Below are 14496 nucleotides of genomic sequence, written 5' to 3' on the forward strand. Positions count from 1 at the left end.
AATAGGTTTTAAAGTCTTGTTTTTATTAAGTTTTCTTCTTTGTTTAGAGTCTCATCTCATTCACATTAGTTTGATTTGTTTTCAGGTACAGAGTCTAAAAATATTCATCAGTTACATCAGTAAATCTCAACCTTGATTACCCTTGAGAATTTAAAAAATTCAAGCTAGCTGGGTGTGGTAGCTCACAATTGTAATCCCAGCACTTTGGAGGCCAGGGCAGGAGGATCACTTGAGCCTAGGAGTTCAAGACCAGCCTGAGAAACCCAGAAAGTCTTTGTCTCAATAATATTAGTAATAATAATAATAAATTAGCCAGGCATGGTAGTGAGCACCTGTAGTTCCAGGTACTCTGAAGCTCAGGTGGGAAAACCACTTAGCCCAGGAGGTCGAAGCTGCCGTGAGCCATGTTTACACCACTGCACTCTAACCTGGGCAACAGAGCAAGACCCCATCTCAAAAACAAACAACAATCCAAGCCCATTCCACACCAAATAAATTAGACTCTCTGGAGGCAGAGCCCAGGCATCTGTAGTTTTTAAAGCTCCCAGGTAATTTTAATGGGTCACCAAGACAGAAAACTACTGACTTTCACAACTGGAAGACTATATGTGATGGCATCCCAGCTGTAAAAATGAATCCTCAATTTGGATCTGACTTTAAAGTGAAAAATCTACCACTTGTAGTTCCAGTTGATTCATCATTTACTCAGCCAGTATTGGCTGTGCACCTACTGTATCATGCCTGGCCCTGTGCTAGGTACTGGGTAGTCAACAGTGAACATCATGCAGCCCCTGGCCTTAGGAGCTGAGAATGAGGTATCCTTGGCAGAGCCTCTAAAATGGCTGCTGCCTTGATGCCTTTTCAATATTTCAGACCCTAGCTATTCCTTTTTTTTTTTTTTTTTTTTTTTTTTGGGACAGAGTCTTGCTTTGTGCCCAGGCTGGAGTGCAGGGGCATGATCTCGACTCACTGCAGCCTCCGCCTCCTGGGTTCAAGTGATTCTCCTGCCTCAGCCTCCTGAGTAGCTGGGACTACAGGTGCATGCCACCATGCCCAGCTAATTTTTGTATTTTCAGTAGAGATAGGATTTTACCATATTGGCCAGGATGGTCTTAATCTCTTGAATTTGTGATCTGCCCACCTCAGCCTCCCAAAGTGCTGGGATTACAGGCATGAGCCACCGCACCTGGCCCTATTCCTCATTTTTATAGAGAATTAAAGAATGGTCTTCAGGTCTGGAAAGGAGAACTAAATGGGGGTCAAATGTTGGGAGGCAGGCAGAATTTCCCACCTTTGCAGGTTTCACTTTATCGACATCAGACTAGGAACTGTTTTTTATTATCTTTCCAAATTTGCTTGCTTTTCCCACTTAAATCTAAACTGAAAGGAAAAATCTGTATCATTGCAAGAAAAAAAGTTTAACTTGAACAGAATGAATATCCTAAGTAAAAAGTAGTCATTGCAAACCTCAGCTGTGCAACCTCATCTTGGAGTCCATTCGTGGATCAGCAGAGTCACACCTGCCCTACTATGGAAAAAATTGTTTTCAGGAGTTCTTCAGTTTGTTTGTGTGTGTGTTTTTGTGCATTTTTCTTTTTGGTCATCTGGTAAACATTATTCTCAGAATATTTTTTAAAGCATAAAATAAAATATGCAGGATTACCAAGTTATTCTTGGTATCACGTGGTACCAAGTATATATAGCCCCTGAATTCTGTTTTATTGACTCCAGGATAAGAACCCTGCCAGTTGATGGGCAAATGGAATCATGGTCTTTGAATCCAGTGCTTTTCTCACTTAGACTATGTGAATTTCTCCCTTTTCTTCCTTTCCTATTGTACAGTCAGCTCTTAGATAAAGGGAGAATGGTAGCCACCATGATTGCAGCAGCTTGTATTTTCTGCTTTCACTTGAGTGTGTTCCCTTTATAAAACAAAGCACCCGTGCTTACAGGCTGACCTTTTTATATAGCGGCCATTTTGAGCATTGCTGATGACTCTTAACTGTTTCATTTACAACCAGGCATTACTGAAACATGTTTTTGCCAGCCTCCACTATGAGGAAATGATATGAGGTTAATGATTGGTGGGTTGTCAGCTTCGGGAGGCTAGACCTTAGCATTTGCTGTGTAGCACCAACATTCATTTGGACACCCGGTTAACCTCTGTAATGCAGAATGAGATGATTAGTTTTCTTCAGGATTCTCTTAGAGTTGAATATATTATTCATAAAGAAAAATAATTTTTTTGAGGGTAAATTCTAACATTAATTTATTCTGAGGACCAAATTAGGGATCAGGTGATGAAGCAAGTGCTCCGTTGTCTCATTCGCCCTGAGGTCATTTATCTGTCAGGAACACAGCCACCAGCCAAAGAGTGAATCAGAGAAGGTCCTGTGAGCAGCTAAAAGGACATAAACTTTTACAACCACACTCTTCATTCAGACCTATGCGCAGTGTCTACTGATGCTTATTTTAGACATTTTTGTCTTAATAAGTTTGGTAATCCAGTCTTTCAGTGATCAGTTGATTAGAAGCAACAAATCATAAGGGTGCTTCTACTAAAGGTCATTCAGATTAGGGAGAAACAAAATTAAACAGCAATAACAAAAATCTATTTTACAAAGCAAACATAAGAATTTTTAAAGTCTGTAGTTTTGGAATTATTTATAAGTAATGGCAAGTAGTCTAATGTGCCTCAAAAATTCCCTAAGAGCATCAAATACTAAGGCACCGTTTGATGGTGGTTATTTATAATAATGCTTCTTTGTCAACAGGCAAAGCATAATGTCTTTCATGTGCTTTGCATAAATTCATGGGGGGTTATGTAATGTCTTGAGAATAATGTCCATTGAAAAGTAGTATTACTTTAATGTTTAGCACTTACAGAGTAAGATTTGTTTTAATTATCTTAGGTGGAAGATCTAATTTCCTGACATTACAAATTCAGTTTTGTGTGGTACCATGAAGAGAATTTGTGACTGCTTAGTAAGAAAATAGGAGAGAGTAATGTTTAATTCCAAAGACGGAATGTTGTCTTCTGGTTTGGAGAAAAGTGATCATCACATTTTTATTCTCTTGTTTGATTTATCTAAAAAATGGACTCTATTAATGTAGAGAAGGATGAAAGTGCTTAGGGAAGGAACAAAAAATTAAATGTTTAAAGTTAAAGTTGAATGTTGAATGTTTGAACTGATTGACTTCCATAATAGCCATGGATCCTTACCTTTTATGTCACCTGTGCATTTATTAATGGACAGTACTTATAATGTTTATGCCTATTGTTCATTGTCCAGGTGGTAAAGCCAAAATCTCCAGAGCCAGAAGCAACGCTGACATTTCCATTTCTGGACAAAATGCCTGAAGCCAACCAACTACATTTGCCAAATCTCAGTTCTCAAGGTAAAGAGAAGGATATGTTTTATCGTAGGTTTACATGTTCTGCTGGGCCCATCCGTGGTAAAATATTACTTAACTTAAAGGAAGATTACGTCCTTTATGTTGATATTCCTTTAGCCAGGGTGTTTGCCAGAGTCTGTGATAGCTGAATTTATGACTTCAGAATGGAAAGTTGGAGCTGGATTCTCTGTTTGACCAGACCAGGAACCCTAGCTGCCAGGGCCATTTGGTCTGCCAGGTACTATGGGCATAATAGAGCCGATACAAGTGTGAGAGCTTTAAAAATGTTGTATTATCTCCAAAATAGAAAAAGATAGTCACAAAATCAGAAATTAATATACTTAATATAACGTTTAATACTATGTCTGTTTCACTGTTCATTCTGGCTTCATGAATGTCATTTAACTTGACAATAATTTCAAGAAAAAGCCAGATTTTTTAAAACTCCATAATAATTCCTGAGTGCATGATGATTATTGAGAAATCATTCACCATTATAGATTAAACAGGTTATAGACATTTTAATCTTCCCCAAAATTATTTGTAGCTGTATATATATATATATATATGAGAAATATATGCATGTGTATATGTACATATGAGGACTTTAAAATGTTTAACACATACATACTGAGGATATATTTTCATATGTTTGATATATTTTAATGTGTTTGATATACTGTGGGAAGGGGTTGCTTCTAGAAATATGGGCATTCAGGGCCTATAAGAAGATCTTAAAATGGCACTGACTACTGCAAATTCCCTAAGTACTGTGTAGACCATATATAGGGTTGTGAATTTACCCCTTTACTCTTTAAGAACCAATTTGAATCCCTTCATCCTAGTGGGCATCCCAGGTGCCCTTGACCACCAGAAAGGACCCTGAGGGATGTGAACAGTAGAGGATGGGTTCTGAGAATTCCACAACCCAGAGGGACTGTTCTTCAAAACAGACCACTGAGTTTTACTGCTGTGAGATCTCTCCCTAGATGTGGAAATAGGGCTGGATGTGGTGGCTCACACCTGTAATCCCAACACTCTGGGAGGCTGAGATAGGAGTAGCACTTGAGGCCAGGAGTTTGAGACCAACCTGGGCAACATAGCAAGACTTTGTCACTATCAAAAACATAAAATTAAATGTAAATTAAAACTTTTTTTAAAAAAAGAAACAGCCAGCATTCAGGGTGAAAGAACTATTGGATTTCTTGTGATTTTTTAAAAATAGACTTTCCCCAGTGCATTTTGTAGATTTAGCTTTTTACTTTTCTTTTAATTGGGCAGCTATTTGAGCCACTGGCAGAATCTGAGTTGGCTTCCATTAGCTATTATTGATGTTTGGCAGATAAATTGGGCTTTATCTACAACTGTTGGGAAGAATTAATTGTGTATGTACTGATAGTTACTAGGTTTTTTTGGTTTTGTGTTTTGGGGTTTTTTTGTGTGTGTGATGGAGTCTTACTCTGTCACCAGGCTGGAGTGCAGTGGTGTGATCTTGGCTCACGGCAACCTCTGCCTCTCAGATTCAAGTGATTCTCCTGCCTCAGCCTCCCAAGTAACTAGGATTACAGGCGTGCACCACCACGCCCATCTAATTTTTTTGTGTTTTTAGTAGAGGCGAGGTTTCATCATGTTGGCCAGGATGGTCTCAATCTCCTGACCTCATGTTCCACCTGCCTCGGCTCCCCAAAGTATTGGGATTACAGGCGTGAGCCACTGTACCGAGGCAGTTACTAGGTTCTTAATGTGGAAACAAGTTCAATACTGTTTTCAAAGCATTTGTCTTAAATTTGTCAGTCCTACTGTCCTGAAGGGAATTGACAAAAATAAGTATTACAACTGGGCCAGCAAATGGCCATATTTGGACCACTTTTAATTCTGCCCTAATTCTAGTACTTTGTAATTGTATAGATAAGCAATATAGAAGGGAATACTTTAAGCCATGTTAATTTTAAGCCATGTTAAAGCCATGTTTTGTTTTCTTATAAATTTACACATTCCATTAGTTATTATGACACATTTTGATTTTGTAAAATGTGCTGTTGAATTAAGAGACTTTACTTCATTCTTTACTCAAGTTGAATGATTAAAAAACAAAATTTAGTAGAGTACTGAAACATTTCAAAATTTACTCTTTAAGATAGAATTATATTTGGAGTACACCAGTTGCATATTTGTATTAGTTCGCTTTCATGCTGCTGTTAAAGACATAACTGAGACTGGGTAATTTATAAAGGGAAGAGGTTTCATTGACTCACAGTTCCACATGGCTGGAGAGGCCTCATAATCATGGTGGAAGACGAAGGAAGAGCAAAGGGATGTCTTACATAGCGGCCAGCAAAGAGAGGGTTTGTGCAGGCAAGTCCCCTTTATAAAACCATCAGCTCTTACTGATAGACTTACTCACTATCATGAGAACAGCACAAGAAAGACCTGCCCTCATGATTCAGTTACCTCCCACCAGGTCCCTCCCATGATACATTATGGGAACTACAATTCAAGATTTGAGTAGGGGCACAGCCCAACCATATCAATACTTGTACTGGTTCCTGGAAACTGTAATTATAGCTGCAGGCTTTGGAGACAGAATGCCTGGGTTCAAATTTTTATGTGTCTAGTTTGTAGCTCTGTGACCTTACCCATCAGATTTTCCTTCACCTCTAACCAGCACCTGTAAACTAGAAATAATACTAGTACTAACCTCATAGGGATATTAGAAATATCAAATGGGAGAATCCAGAAAAAGTGTTTAGCTCAATACCTGGCCCAGAATAAGCATTCATAATGTAATCTAGTAATTGTAGAATAGCAGCAGGAGGAGTAAAAGAAGAGAGCAAGAACCAGGCAGAAATAGAGTATTCTTGAATCCTTTCTTTAAAATCAGAGTGTTCACAAAGAAAAAAAGGAAAAAAGTGTTCACGTTGTGGAGATCTGGTTTTACACTGGATCCAGTAGTTCTCAAACACTGGTGTGTGCCAGAGTCCCTGTAGTGCTCGGAGCCCACTCTCACAGTTTCTGATTCAGTAGGTCTAGGCTGGGGCCAGAGGATTTGCATTGTTTACAGATTCCCAGGTAATGCTGATGCTGCACATCTAGGGACCACACTGTGACAACCACTGGCCTCAAGTATTTATTTAAATTGTGCACCAAAGATATCATTGATTAATATGAAAATGACAGTAATAATTGCTTGAAGTTTATAAAGTTCCTGTCTTTCAAGAAGCAAAAAACCCTTAATAAATGTAACCTCAAAATACATGATTTTTCTTCAGTTGGGATGGGGAGATGGGGAGGCATAGGTCTCTGCCCAGCACCCGTTTAAGGGACTGATCTGAAGGCGAGCATCAAGTCCAAGGGAACTCTAGAGTTAGGATCAGGAATCCTGCAGCCCACCTAATACTTTCTCCCCCAGAAAGTGGTCTCTCCCCCATTTCTATAAAGTCATCCATTTATAGACTGGTCATACAGGTCACTGAAAATCTGCTGGTCAACCCTAATGATGTTCCACAGGTTTTCCTTAAACACACACACATGCATTCCGTCTTTAAATGCCCTGAAAACATTCATAAAGTATATTTGAAAGTGACAAATTTCCTTTTCTCAACTGTCTCTCAGCAGCAGAAAAAGATCTCAAATTGATGTTTCAGTAAAACGTATGCACATTAAAAACAGATTTTTTAAAATTGAGAATGACAGACTAGAACAGCAGAGTTTAAGGATGCAAATCCTTGCTATGAGCTCTGTGTGTTTGTTGTCACCACATACAGGCATATACACAGCCTTTATTTATACATATAAAAAGACTTCTGCCACAGACTTCTATACATAACCTTTACAAAGTGTAATGTATATGAAATAGTGATTAAACCACCCATCTTTGCTGCCTTGTATACTTTTCTAGTGTTCTCCAAAAAGCAATACAAACTGTACATTTTTGTTTTTGCATAGTATATCATCCTGTCATTTTGAGATTTAACATTTTAACACTATCACCATTAAGTATAAGCCTATGAAATTCACCTAACACCAATGAAGACAAACAATAGGATAAACTGTCCCAGTTCTGTTGATTCTGTCCATGTCTTCAGTTTTATATATGTGTTATTAAGACATTTTGTGCTGTAGATTTACTGACTCTCAATTCTGATACTGACTACAGCCAACCCTCCTTTAGTACTTGGGAGCATGATTCTATTCAGTTCTCACCCCAGTTTTCATGGTTTTCTGTTTGTTCTGTTCTGCCATCTGATCTAGAGTCGCCTGGCACTGCCAGTGTTCCGCTTAGAGTTCAGAACTCTTGGCGACGATCCCAGTTTTTCTCTCAGTCAGGTAAACTGCATACTGGGTAGCTATATTTCTTCTGTGTGAAAATCCATGTTGGGGCAATCAATGATGTCTGGCACTTGTCTTCACTTCTGATTTCGGGGAAAAAATTATTTCTTATGCACAGTTAGCAAAGAGCTAGATCTTTGGTATCACTACCAGTTATGTTAAAATCCGCGGCAGGGGGAATCACAGAACTTTATGTTGATTTCAAGAATTCAAAGAAATAATAATATTCATCATTTTCTTGATAGTTCCCTGCCTTAAAAACAAACAAAAAAGATTAAAAGCATTTACCAGAAACTGATCATGATTCTCTTGTTAACTGTGTCACTGTGTTGGCTTCCTGGGTGACATCTGGCCTCTCTTTATGTGGTACTTCTTTATGCCAGACAGTGAGGGAACTGCTCAGTCAAGCCAGAATGCAAGGTGCATTAAGAACCAGTACTAATAGGAATAGTTGTTGCTTCCTGTAGTCTAGTACCTGGTGTTAATTGATATGATCAATCATTTGATGGTGGTTGTAACTTCTTTTGGTGATGGGTACAACGTGCTACAGGGGTTGTCTGCTTTATTATAATTTTCTTATGCTCTTGGCTTACCACACACACATACACAAACAAAAAATTGATTTAAAGCTGATGTAGGAACTACATGCCACTGATAGGATCAAAAACAAAGACAATTAGAAGAGAGTCACATTCATACCTTTTTTTCGTTCTTTTCTCTCTGTGCAGTGGATTCTCCAAGCAGTGAAAAGTCACCTGTTACGACACCTGTAAGTCACTCATTTTAAGGGATAAGATTATGAGTTAGTGTGATTTTAATTTATAGCATTTGATTTGCTTAAAGAGTATTCAACCAAAATTGAGACCCAAACAATTGATTTTTAAAAGAATAATTAAAAGTCACGTATAATGCCGTCAGGTAAATTATGAAGACATGGATTATCATTATATGGAATTGTTACTGTGCCTGAAGATAAATGATAAGTCAAGAAAGCAAAATAAGAATTGATATTGATTATGATGGGCTTCTTGGATTAGCTATTGGGAGCAGGGGGAGGGGGGTGGGAGGAGGATTCATTTACATATCAGGTACTATGCTAGAGGCTTCTGAATAATTATTTCAAGGCTCATAACAATTTCAAAAGAAAAGTACTGTCATTTTATTGTACAGTCAAAGAAGATGAGTTTCAGATAAGTTATATAACACCTTCAGGGCTACACAATTAAATTGTTCCAAGAGGCAATTAAAATGAATGTGACAGACTGGGCATGATGGCTCACACCTGTAATCCCAGCACTTTGGTAGGCCGAGGTAAGTGGATCACTTAAGGTCAAGAGTTCAAGACCAACCTGGCCAACATGGTGAAATCTCTTCTCTACTAAAAATACAAAATTTAGCTGGGTATGGTGGCAGACACCTGTAATCCCAGCTACTCAGGAGGCTGAGGCAGGAGAATTGCTTCAACTCAGGAGGAAGAGGTTGCAGTGAGCCAAGATTGCAACACTGCACTGCAGCCTGGGCAACAGAGTGAGACTATCTCAAAGAAAGAATAGAATAGAATAATAAAAAAATAGAATATAACAGTAGGAATTAATATTAAAACTGACAATTTCTGTAGACACTTTTTTTAAATGCACCTCATTTTTTAACATAAGGATAGTACTTGAACATAGTATATTGTTGGCAGATGGGACCTAGGTTATTGGCCCACTTGTATTTGACTATTCTGTGAGCATCATAGCCATCCCAATCAATTGCAGGAAGCACAGAACTTTCCAAGAGACTTAAGCTCTAATTTTTGCACCCCTTCTCATAATCAGTATTTGACCAATATTATCTATAATGTTGCTTGCCTTTTGTATTTTAATTAAATAAGAAAGTATTTGTGAATTAAAATAAGACACAAGATGCTGTGGAAATTCCTTGCTGCTGCATGACATCTGAAGCTAGTGTTTCTAATCTTGGGCCTATCCTCCTTGTTCCCCCTCTGAAATTCCCATTAGATTTGGAGACTTACTATTTTTTTTTTTTTTGAGGCGGTGTCTCACTCTGTTGCCCAGGCTGGAGTGCAGTGGTGTGATCTCGGCTCATTGCAACCTCCGCCTCCTGGGTTCAAGTGATTTTCCTGCCTCAGCCTCATGAGTAGTGGGGACTGCAGGCGCGTGCCACCATGCCCACCTAATTTTTTGTATTTTTAGTAGAGATGGGGTTTCACCGTGTTAGCCAGGATAGTCTCTATCTCCTGACCTCATGATCCACCTGCCTCAGCTTCCCAAAGTGCTGGGATTACAGGTGTGAGCCACTGCACCTGGCCTAGATTCGGAGACTTCCTCTGTGGCACAACCAACTGTGGCATTGCCCTTGAGCAGCCTGGGCTCAGCCACATAATCACTACTGTACCTTTGATTCTGGATCTAGTGTGTAGCCTCATCTTCCTTGACTGTACAATAAAATGACAGTACTTTTCTTTTGAAGTTGTTATGAGCCTTAATTGAAATAATTATTCAGAAGCCTCTAGCACAGTGCCTGATATGTAAATGAATCCTCTCCTGCTCCCAATAGCTAATCCAAGAGACCCACCATAGTCAATATCAATTCTTATCTATAGGGAAATTGTCTCCCTTAGGGAGTTCTTGAATGCCTCTGCAGAACAGAGAAGGGATCCATCACTTGTTGCATAACCCTTGGTGTCCCCAGCCACACTTCAAAACTAGGGACTATGTGTGGAGGCTCAGTCTCAAGCCCATACTGGGAATCCTGAGGTTCCTGGGAAGCTAAGTTCATTGATGATGGATGGGAACCCCAAAACGATCCCAAAGCTAGCATCCATGGCACAGATCTAAAGATTTCCATTGTAAATTGCATTTGGAACAAGGATGTCAGTTGTCTATGCCCCTTGGGGAGGGGTGGAGAGGAAGGGCATTCCAAAGAAACACATTCTCATTTCTGGTTTATGGAAAATAGAGTAAGGAAGACACAAATCACTGGCTCACTTAAGTAAATCCTCTGAAAATTTAATGTGCTTTTGATGGTAAATGGCTCATCATAGAATAGAAAATAAAAGAAACTTGAAATAAATAAAGCTTCAGGAGGAGATAAGCATTGGATTATGCTGGGCTCCATAGACTGGCTATTTTTGGTCAGACTTGGAGTACCTGAGGACCTCGGGACTATGAAAGGAAGGAACTCTGACGGTAGGAGATGCATTACCCAGCATGAAGGGATTCCATTCATTTATTCAACAAACATTTGTGGAAGGCCTAAAAATATGAGGTCTTGGAGTCATTAGGAGTCTGAGGGGCTCTTCCTGCCTCCTGAGGAATCCCTAGACCAGAGGAAGATACAGACTTGTAAACAGGTAAATTGGAGGACAAAGTGAGTTAAATGCTGTTCATTCTGACTTCCTCTAGCACCTTTTATATCTCTTATGATAGTTATCACACTGTCTTCTGGTCATATGTATATATTGGTCACTCTTCCACCCCACACGCACTCAGGTGTAAGCTCCACCAGGCTGGGCCACTTGGCCAGCTGGTATCCACCCTGGCGCACAGTCAGCACCCAGTAAATAATCTGCAAAAGAAGGAGCAAGATCATTGTTTCATTCTTTCTTGTTTATCATGCTGGTTTCTTCCCCTTTATCCTCCTCTTAAAATACCCACTGCTTTTCTCTCTTGCCTTTTAACACATATTCCGTATTTTCTATGCTCAGTCCTCCCACCCTGTACTTCCTCCTCCTATCTGCCCACTTCTTACTTGACTTATTCCTGAGAGCCTAGTGAAATTTAGAAATTAAATAATTCCTAGTTGTTTCTCTTATTTTCCTACTACTGGACTTTCCTCAGTGGTCTTTTATGGCTTTATTCACATAAAAATCCCCTTTTCCCTCAAAAGACAAAGAGGGGCCATGCCCCTGGAAGAACTTCTGAACGTTTAAACTGCCTCCAGTTCTGGGAGAATGACAGGTGGAGCCGACTTCCAACACTATTACATTTCAGTAGAATTTCCCATCTGGTGTAACCACATTTGGACAACATTTATGGTCATCCAAGGGAGTTTGGGAAATTTTAGATAACAGATCCTCTTCAACTTAAGAACGGGGTTACATCCCAATAAACTCATCTTAAGTTGAAAATACTTTAAGTCAAAAATGCATCTGATACGCCCAACCTACTGAACATTATAGCTCAGCCTCGCCTACCTTAAACATGCTCAAAACATTTATGTTAGCCTGCATTTGGGCAAAGTCATCTCACACAAAGCCTATTTTATGATAAAGTGTTGAAAATCTCATGAAATTTATTAAATACCATTCTAAAAGTGAAAAACAGAATGGTTGTTTGGGTATTTGAAGTACAGTTTCTACTGACGGCATATTGCTTTTGCACCATCATAAACTTGAAAAATTGTTAAGTTAAACCATCCTAAGTTGGGGACCATCTGCATATATAATTAAATGATTTGCCCCTTGCATAACATCTCAGAGCCTGTAATATGCTAATATGCAGTGTGAATCTCAAGAGTGGCAAGCAGGAAGTGATAAGCTAATATCTGTAGCTTATTGGCCCACTTGTATTTAACTATGCTGTGAGCATCATGGCCATCCCGATCAATTGCAGGAAACACAGCAGCAAGAGTACAAAATGAGGCCCATGTTTGATTTGTCCAAATATATTAAAGTTCTAAATATTTATGAAGTTATAAATCAAGCATCACCCATGGCCTGGCCTGCATTCTCTGCTTGAGGATACTTTCCTGGGCCAGCCCACCTGCCATGCACCTGAATGCTAATGTGGACCTGTTGGGGGCCATGCAGAGTGAGGGGTGGGTTGGCCAGGTACCCGAGACACTAACTGGATCTATCAAAACCTTGGATAGGACTGTCCCTGTCCATCTTCCCAGGCTACAAGGGTACATAGATTCTGCCTGCACCCCTCCCCACCCCAACCCTGTTTCGCATCCCCCAACAACTTCCCTACCCTTGCTTTGCTTTTTCTACTCATGATTCCCAGGCAGTTGCCTTGCTATCCTACCCCATCAGAACAAAGGGAAGGGAGGAGCACACTTACTGGGAACCTGGTCTGTCTGGGCATCTACTCTGGGTGACTGGGGCAGCTGACTTTAAACACAGCAGCCCCTCTTTTCCTAGTTTCCCAGGGCAGGCTGTGATTTCCCTTCCCCACCTACACCCTCCCAGTGTCATCTTCTGTGGCCTGGACACCTGCTTTGGTTCATGCATTTTTCTGCATTATTCCTCATTATTTACTTGGTTTCCAAACTTGCAAAAACCTTTTATTAATTCAAAAAGGAAGTAAGTCCTTGGGCTTGAGTGTTTGTGTCTTGTGGACCCCAAGTGATCTGTTTGCCTGGATCTTAGGTGGTACTGGTGAGCATTGCTGAGTTAGATAACCCACTATAGGGAAAGCTGGTGTGGAAAAGCAACAGCAGTATAAAAAATTGGTTTCATAGCATGGGAAATACCACTTCCTACAAAATGCATTTCTGCTAAAATAACTGGTCTTGTTTGCTTAGACCTGGGATCAGTATGCAGAATGAGCACCTTAGACTCAGAAGCACGAATGCATTTCAGAGAAATCACTTCTAAGAGAATGAAGCAAAGCCTTCCAATGCCAGTGGCTAATTACTTTGTGTTTTTATTAGCTCCAAAAAGATTCACAGAATCATATCAGCATCTTGGAAGTAAACCAAAGAAGGACTAAGATTAAAAAATGGTTTCTGCCACCAAAGAAGATATTTAGATAGGTGAAGCCTTCTGCTTCTGTGTGTCAATCTGGGTGCCAGGCCAGAAGCCAATTGTCTTCTCTTGACCTGGCCTGTCCCTTGAGGACATGGCTCAATTCTCATCATGGTTTTATTTTTCTGAGCAGTTTAAGTTCTGGGCATGGGACCCAGAAGAGGAGCGCAGGCGACAGGAAAAGTGGCAACAGGAACAGGAACGTTTGCTCCAGGTAGGACTGGGTTTGCTGCTTTTTTTTTTCTTTTTCTTTTTTTCCCCTTGTATTTTCCATTGCATTAAGTAGACTTTTAGCACAGGAAATAAAGGGAATCTAGTTTTTCTCAGAAGTTAGTGAGTCTCAAGTCAGTTCATTTTGTGTCCATGTAACAGAGTACCCTGTGTCTCATTTTTCCTGCCGAAGACTGCAGTAATAAACATAATGAAAAACGATTCATATTAATGTTTAACCAAAAAACCCTCCAAGTATGGTTAAGGGCCAGTCTACCCATTCATCACCTCCTTAGTTGTCAATCAATTTCCAGTCCAAGTAGCAGTGGGAATGAATTATCTAAAAGCTCTCTGCTGGCATACACATGAAATAAAATTTAGCCTCAGTCTAGTTTCGTAAATAGAAATGTTTGCTCTGCCTTTGAGAGCTGGGCACAGTGGCTCATGATTGTAATCCCAGCACTTTGGGAAGCCGATGTGAGTGGATCACCTGAGGTCAGGAGTTGGAGACCAGCCTGGCCAACATGACAAAAGCCCATCTCTACCAAAAATACAAAAATTAGCCACGTGTGGTGCACACCTGTAATTCCTGCTACTCAGAAGGCTGAGACAGGAGAATCGCTTGAACCCAGGAGGCAGAGGATGCAGTGAGCTGAGATCCCACCACTGCACTCCATCCTAGACAACAGAGTGAGGCTGTCTCAAAAAGAAAAAAAAAAAAAGAAAAAGAAACGTTTATTCTACCTTTGTAAAAAGCTGCTGTGATTATCAATTCTAGAAAAATTCTGGTAGTAAGTTCATCACAC

At 39.9% G+C, this 14496-nt stretch overlaps 1 protein-coding gene across 8 annotated transcripts in view; it reads left to right on the plus strand.

Annotated features, from left to right (window-relative positions):
* Nucleotides 1–14496, plus strand: part of LIMCH1 (LIM and calponin homology domains 1) — a 350623-nt gene that overhangs the window by 314031 nt on the left and 22096 nt on the right. For all 8 annotated transcript variants that reach the window (XM_064366648.1, XM_064366652.1, XM_021675666.2 and 5 more), the window contains 3 exons: nucleotides 3294–3399; nucleotides 8454–8494; nucleotides 13614–13694. In XM_064366648.1, the coding sequence (XP_064222718.1) occupies nucleotides 3294–3399; nucleotides 8454–8494; nucleotides 13614–13694 (228 nt within the window). The remainder of the gene's footprint in view (nucleotides 1–3293; nucleotides 3400–8453; nucleotides 8495–13613; nucleotides 13695–14496) is intronic.

Source organism: Aotus nancymaae, unplaced genomic scaffold (genome assembly GCF_030222135.1).
Source record: "Aotus nancymaae isolate 86718 unplaced genomic scaffold, 86718_ANA_hifiasm-v0.15.2.pri h1tg000006l, whole genome shotgun sequence".
NCBI lineage: Eukaryota > Metazoa > Chordata > Mammalia > Primates > Aotidae > Aotus > Aotus nancymaae.